Source organism: Arachis ipaensis, chromosome B05 (genome assembly GCF_000816755.2).
Source record: "Arachis ipaensis cultivar K30076 chromosome B05, Araip1.1, whole genome shotgun sequence".
In the NCBI taxonomy this organism is placed as follows: Eukaryota; Viridiplantae; Streptophyta; class Magnoliopsida; order Fabales; family Fabaceae; genus Arachis; species Arachis ipaensis.
The window spans coordinates 2,732,816-2,739,672 of NC_029789.2; the positions used below are offsets into that span (position 1 = coordinate 2,732,816).

The window sequence follows — 6,857 nt, forward strand, 5'->3', positions numbered from 1 at the left end:
TAAAAAGACATATAATTTAAGAGTATATACTCATTTTGGTCCTCAAAGAATTTCAAACTGGATACTTTAGTCCCTAACTAAAATTAATTATTCGATTGGTCCTTAACAATTAATTCCGTCAGTCACTTAAGTCTTTTACTCCGTTAACTCTAACAGAGGACAAAATAGTCCCCGATAACTCTAACAGGGAACAAAATGGTCCCTGATCTCCTCTGTTCGGAAACAACATTGTTCTCTCCCAATTTCCATCATATCGCGTATAACACTAGCAGTCTAACACTGTAATTTCAAACTACACATTGCACACTCTATAAATTTAATGTTCACAAGAAAAAAATCCTCAATTTGTTCTCAATCAATTCATACTCAGGAAACTAATGCCTATGTCTCTCAACTAGTTATTGTCTTCGATGGATCCCATGAATCTAGGCAGCAAGTCTGATTTGTTAAGACCCGTCGTCGTCGTTGCCATCTCCCTTTTCCTCTGCCTATCATCTCCATGACCACATTGTCCACCACTCTGATCGCTTCCTTCAGTTTCTTCTCCGAACCAATATTCAGTAATCGCTTCAGTTTCCATATGAGCGGCAACAACGACATTGCTCGTTGTACTGATAGCTTGGATGCAAGGTCAAAGCTGTCTGCTAACTTGGACTCTGGAAAAGAAGGAATAAAGCACTCGGTATCTATTTCAAATGAGAATTTGCATATGATGTCGAAGGAGAATCTTCTCATGATGTCCTAATGTCCAACAATCTATATTGCTTGCCGGAGAGTGGAGAAAGGCATGCCTTTGGAGTAGTTGTGGAACTTGGTCTTGAGAATGTCGTGGACGTGTCGGGGTTGGAGGTGATGTTATCGAAGACGTGGAAGTGGATATTTTTGGTGGGTGAAGTGCAGAGGAAGTGGATGTACCAGTCACAAAGATTTAGGAAGTGTGTGGTCCATGACATGTTGAGGTAGGTGTGATATGTGTGACAATTATACCATAGCTTAATCTTGGAGCTAAAGAGGAGGAAGGAAAAGATGGAAAAGAAGACTGTGAAGGTGAAGAAGGAGAGTATGAATGTTAGGGTTATGCGAGATATGATAAAAATTGGAGAAGAACAGTGTCGTTTTCGAATAAAGGGGTTAGGGATCATTTTATCCCTTGTTAGAGTTGTCAGGGACTATTTTGTCCTCCGTTAGAGTTAACGGAGTAAAGGACCTAAGTGACTGATGGAATTAATTGTTAGGGACCAATCGAGTAATTAATTTTAGTTGGGACTAAAGTGTTCAATTTGAAATTCTTTGAAAACCAAAATGAGTATATACTCATAATTTAATTTATTTTATTTTTAATATATTTTATACTAGTCACAATTTTTAAACATGGTTGAAAATGAAATTCATATACTATTGTCATAATCATCAGGAAACATGAATTGGAAGTGGCAGTTCGATGATCAATTCATGACCCAAAACTTCAACGTTAACCAGTGGGATGATGATGGCACATGCAACAAATTAGAAAACCAACAAAATATTCCACGTATGTTCAAGACGTTGTTCTTATCACAAAATGTTTCTACGACAACCATGGAGCTGACAAGGCAGTCCACATATACAGCAGATATTATTATTTTTCCATCGGAGACGAGTTCCTCCACCCAGAAACACAAACTCGATCAAAACACCAAGATCAACCACCACTGAGCTAAAAGCTCTCAACTTTCTTTCATTTTCTCTCCGCGTGTTTGTTTGTATGTGCCTTGCAAACCAAGCATCTGATTTGGCGTGTGTTTCATTCTATCTCCAACCACTGTTACAACCAAACCAAATCAAAACCGTCAACAACCACCATCCCATCTTCTTCTTTTCTTTGTCTGCGAGGTGTTTGTCAGAATTCCACAGAGAGCGAGAAGAAAAGGTGGGTTTGTGATGGCTGGATCAGCTTCAGGATCAGGGTCAGGGTCAGCGTCAGTGAGTGCTGATACATGGAAGGCTCATTTAGCCATGGCCATGGTGCAGCTCTTATATGGTGGATACCATGTCATCACAAAAGTGGCCCTCAATGTTGGTGTCAACGAATTAGTCTTCTGTGTGTTCAGGGATCTCGTTGCCCTTTCTATCCTTGCTCCTGTCGCTTATTTCCATGAAAAGTATGCTCTTTTTATCTCCCTTTTCACCTTTAAGAAATTTTTAATTGTGTTCTGTTTTAGCCATAAATAATTACTACTTTCTAATTTGTTGTAGAAAAATTTAACCTGTTGGAATAATTACTATTTTGCATTTTTTCTTCTTATTGATGCACTTTCCACTGTATATGATGGGTGATTCTGGCACCGTGGAGTCTGTGTTGAAAATATTAATTATTTAGAAATTTCTTCCTGCAAATTTAGAGCATGCTCTGTATTTCACTGATATTGAATGGCTTACTCCTTTTGGACATTAATTTGAGGCAATGAACAATAGTAATCTAAAACCTGGTTCAAGAAATGTACTAAGTTTGTGCTTGATTGTTGCTACTGGGTCCAGGCTGCTAATCATGTTTATATCTTATACAGGAAGACTGCTAATTTTGATTGTTGGCACCTAACAGCATAGGTTATACATACCTGCTTTGCACATTTAACAGTTCTACAGATTCGAAGTAATTTAGAAACAGTTTTAGCTCTGACTTTTATTGTTTCCACTGACGGTATTCTCAAGTCTTCATTTCATTTATTATTTGTGATTTCCTAATCTACCATGTTGCCTGTAGGCGTACACAGCCCCAATCACGAAGCGCCTATTGCTGTCATTCTTCTTTCTTGGATTAACTGGGTAAGATTCTTGATGTAGTCACTTGTTTACTGTTTTGGCAATATAGGAACAATAATCTTATTATCTCGTATACTGCGTTTGCTTCTTGAATCTTGGTCAGGATATTTGGCAACCAGCTTTTGTTTCTTATGGGTTTAAGCTATACTAATCCAACATATGCTTCTGCCACGCAGCCAGCAATTCCAGTCTTTACGTTTCTGTTCACTGTAATGATGGGGTCAGTTTCACTCTTAAGCGATTTCTTACTTCATGTGTTAACCGAATATTAAATTTTCTTTTTCTATAGAGCCTATAGAAGCGAATGCACATTCTAAACTGTCAACCAGAATTGTGTATGTTAATAAGCATATCCCACTACCCTAGGACATTCAGTAAGATGCTTACCTAAACTTATTCCTGCAGTACAGAAAGAATAAACTTGCTAAGATATGAAGGGATTGCAAAGATTGGAGGAACTCTCATCTGTGTTTTTGGTGCTGTATTGATGGTTTTGTATCGAGGTCCAGCTCTGATAGGATATTCAGATCTAGACCATGTAGCACTAACTGAAATTAGTGCCAGAGGTCAGCCAGAGCCAGCTGGATGGTTAATGGATGGTTTGCAAGATTTTGGACTAGATCGATTTCATATTGGGGTTTTGTGTTTGATAGCAAACTGCATGTGCATGGCTGCTTTTTTGGCCCTTCAGGTTTGTACCTTTTTGTTGACTATTCTTTTTCATGGCTCCAATTCCTTTTCACATGTCTTGTGACAAAGGGTGTGGACTATAGAGATTGGGTAGTTATAGTTTCTTCTGTTGCAAACAGTTCTTTCATATCATGAACATGATTCACTTCCCTAGAGATAATTTACTTTGGAATATATAGGTCTCTATATTGCTAAAATGTTTTCTGACCTGACTTGATAAAATTATTTGGTCCAAAAATGCCAGTAAATTTTATTGTTTGTTAAACCAATATCTTTGTTGGATTCACTTGAACCACATTTCATAAAACACACATTATATACTCACTCTTTGGCATAGGATTTGGATGGCTTCTGAATGCTTTTCAGAGTTATAACTTTCTTTTTCCCCTTTAGATTGAAGTATATCATTATTACTGACAGAAGAATCATACAACATGATGGAAGATAAGAGATCTTCCCAAGTGAATTTTTTCTGGAAGCTCCAATCCTAATGTTAGGCATCGCATATATCTACATTGATCAGATTAGTTGTGCTTGCTCGTCAACTTTTGCTAACCAATTCATTCTGATCTTATGTTATATGCAACTTGGTGTGTTTGATTTATTGCCATGGATTGTTTTCAGGCACCATTATTGAATAAGTATCATGCACACATATCTCTGACAGCATATTCGTACTTTTTTGGAGCTGTACTGATGGTGATATCATCGATATTCATGACTGATCCATCGGCTGACTGGACTTTGACGTGGTCAGAAGTAGTTGCTGTTATTTATGCTGTGAGTCTAATTTTAAATCGATCTTCAATCTCATGATCCCTTGTTAGTTATCACTTATTATTGAGCATCCAGTCCAATTCTCTTCCTAACATTTGAGTTGTCTTCTCTAAATTTGGCACCTGTTCATTGTTTCTGCTGTTTCATTCAAACGGATTGCTAGCTATGTTTCATACAAATATTGTCTTGTTTGGTGGAGACTCTAATATATAGTTTTTGACAAATATTTTCCCTGTTTCTTCAGGGAGTTATTGCATCTGCCCTTAATTATGGAATCATTACATGGAGCAACAAGATTCTGGGGCCAGCTTTGGTTTCCCTTTACAATCCCCTCCAACCAGCATTTTCTACCCTTCTGTCCCTAATTTTCCTTGGAAGTCCAATTTACTTGGGAAGGTATTGCTCCTATTGCTTCCAATTACTCATGCATTTGTTTCTCCTATATCATCCAAAAATGGTATTGTTTTTAAACAATTTCCAGAGACATCTAACAATTTAGCCTTTTGAAATTTGCATATTATTTGCTCATCCTTTTTCTTTTGGGTGCATGGCAAAAACTTCAACAGTATCTTGGGGGGACTTTTTATCATTGCTGGCTTATACATTGTTACATGGGGATCTTACAAAGAAAAACAAGCAAATGCTGGAGTTATTCCTATTGCTTCTTGGGTGTCTGAGCCACTTATTCATGAAAAGACTGCATACCAGAAAGGTCATGCTATTTCAGGGTCATCCAGCATTACCATTAATCCAAAATCATTGGATTAAGGAACTAAATTATTCAATATATATATCATGTAAAAATTGGTTTAAGCTATCATTTTTTAGTTGTGAAATTCTATGTTTAATCCTGTCTATGTAAAATTTCATCCGAAAATTGGTGTCTGCTATCATTGTAGGAATGAACATTTTATCTCTTGTTTTAGGACAAAATATCAAAATTGTCCTAAGCATTTTGCAATGGAATTTTGTGCTTAAATTTGGAGACCAAATTTGAAATGTGATTTTGTATCTTAAGTCAAAATTACCCCAGGGCTTTCAAATGTATTTTTGTGTCACTTGAGTGAAATATTTCCTCATAAATTTGATGCCGGGTGAATTTGTATCAATGTTCTGAAAACTGGACTGGCCGGTTCAACCAAAAACCGGTCGCCAGGCCGATCCGGTTGACATCCAAAATCGTCCTGCAAAAAAAGGTAAAAAACCAGTCGAACCGATGGTTAACCAATGAACTGGTTGAACCAATCCATTTTTTAGGCCCAGTTCACTCCCCCTCTCCTCTTTAAAACAGTGCGTTTTGAATTTTGATTTTAAAAGAAAAAAGGAAAAAAAGGGCAACACAGCGAACAACCCCCTCCCCCTTCTTCTCTCACAAATCTAACAAAATCCCCAAACCTAAAAATCGTTTCATCACCACCGCTTGGAACTCGTCGTCTCTGTCTTCGTCGGGTAGAGGGTGGCATCGTCGCTGGGTGTGACAGACGGTGTCGTGCCGTCGTCGTCTCTCCAAGGTCCGTTCGACCCTCTTCTCTTCTACATCGCGCAAAGGTCTTGGAACTCTTGGTCAGATCGGTTGAACTGTCCGGTCCAATCCGATTTTTAGAACCATAATGGCGACACCAAGAGCTTCGAGACCTTCGTGCGATGTAGAAGAGAAGAGGGTCGAACGAACCTTCGAGAGACGACGACGGCACGACACCGTCTGTCACACCCGGCGGCGATGCCACCCTCTACCCGACGAAGATAGAGACGACGAGTTTCAGGCGGCGGTGATAAAATATTTTTTAGGTTTGGGGATTTTGTTAGATTTGTGACAGAAAAAAGGGGAGGGGGTTGTTCGCTGTGTTCGCGTTTTTTTCTTTTTTGTTAAAAAAATAAAAATTCAAAACGCACTGTTTCAAAGAGGGGAGGGAGTGAACCAGGCCTTAAAAAATGGATCGGTTCAACCACTTTATTGGTTAATCTTCGGTTCGACCGATTTTTTTACTAGTTTTTTGTAAGACGGTTTTGGGTGTCAACCGAACTGGCCTGGCGATCGATTCCTGATTAACCCGGTTGAATTGACTGGTCCGGTCCGGTTTTCAAAACATGTATATATATATAACAATAATTCATTGGCCAGTAGCTAATTCTTAAATAGAAATTCGATCCACGACAAATTAATTCCTACTCTGTCAAGAATACCGTAAAACATGGGCAAAAAAAATATTATAAGAAGAAGAAGGAATGCGAAGACGAAGAAGGAGAAAAGCGAAGAAGAAGAAGGAAAAACGCGAAGAAGAAAAAACACGAAGACAAAGATAAAGAAGGATATGTTTTACGTTATTGAAACGTGCATATGATAAAAGTGATTTTTGTTGAGTTTAGACCAACTTGATTGCCAAAAATACTTGAATGTGTAACTGGATTGATTTATGTAATTGAAAAAATGACTAAATTAATAGATGTTCATAAATATATTTGGTAAATATTTAATTAAACATGTCAGATATCATAATGTTGTCAATTAATGTTTCATAAACATTAATTATTAACGAAAATTGTGAATGGAGTGATTGAAGGACAAATATAATTAATTTTTAGTGTTT

General features: G+C 37.7%; 1 protein-coding gene across 6 annotated transcripts; it reads left to right on the plus strand.

The window, feature by feature from the left end:
• Positions 1,435 to 5,261, plus strand: LOC107642472 (WAT1-related protein At4g19185). Of its 6 annotated transcripts, none has more exons than XM_021122818.1 (8): positions 1,436 to 2,141; positions 2,547 to 2,632; positions 2,744 to 2,805; positions 2,979 to 3,022; positions 3,208 to 3,493; positions 4,117 to 4,272; positions 4,514 to 4,665; positions 4,836 to 5,261. In XM_021122818.1, exons 4-8 carry the CDS (start codon positions 3,015 to 3,017, stop codon positions 5,035 to 5,037), a joined length of 804 nt encoding a protein of 267 aa, XP_020978477.1. In that variant the 5' UTR covers positions 1,436 to 2,141; positions 2,547 to 2,632; positions 2,744 to 2,805; positions 2,979 to 3,014; the 3' UTR covers positions 5,038 to 5,261. The 6 variants fall into 6 exon arrangements, with proteins under 6 accessions (XP_016201324.1, XP_020978477.1, XP_020978478.1 ...); XM_021122819.1 differs by having other exon boundaries at positions 2,547 to 2,586; XM_016345840.2 differs by having other exon boundaries at positions 1,437 to 2,141; positions 2,906 to 3,022.

What these genes read in the sequence shown, in the direction of transcription:
- LOC107642472 (XM_016345838.2), top strand. An exon ending in CTGTTCACTGTAATGATGGG is followed by an intron (nt 3,023 to 3,207) that starts GTCAGTTTCACT and finishes TTATTCCTGCAG; the next exon opens with TACAGAAAGAATAAACTTGC. An exon ending in TAGTTGCTGTTATTTATGCT is followed by an intron (nt 4,273 to 4,513) that starts GTGAGTCTAATT and finishes CTGTTTCTTCAG; the next exon opens with GGAGTTATTGCATCTGCCCT.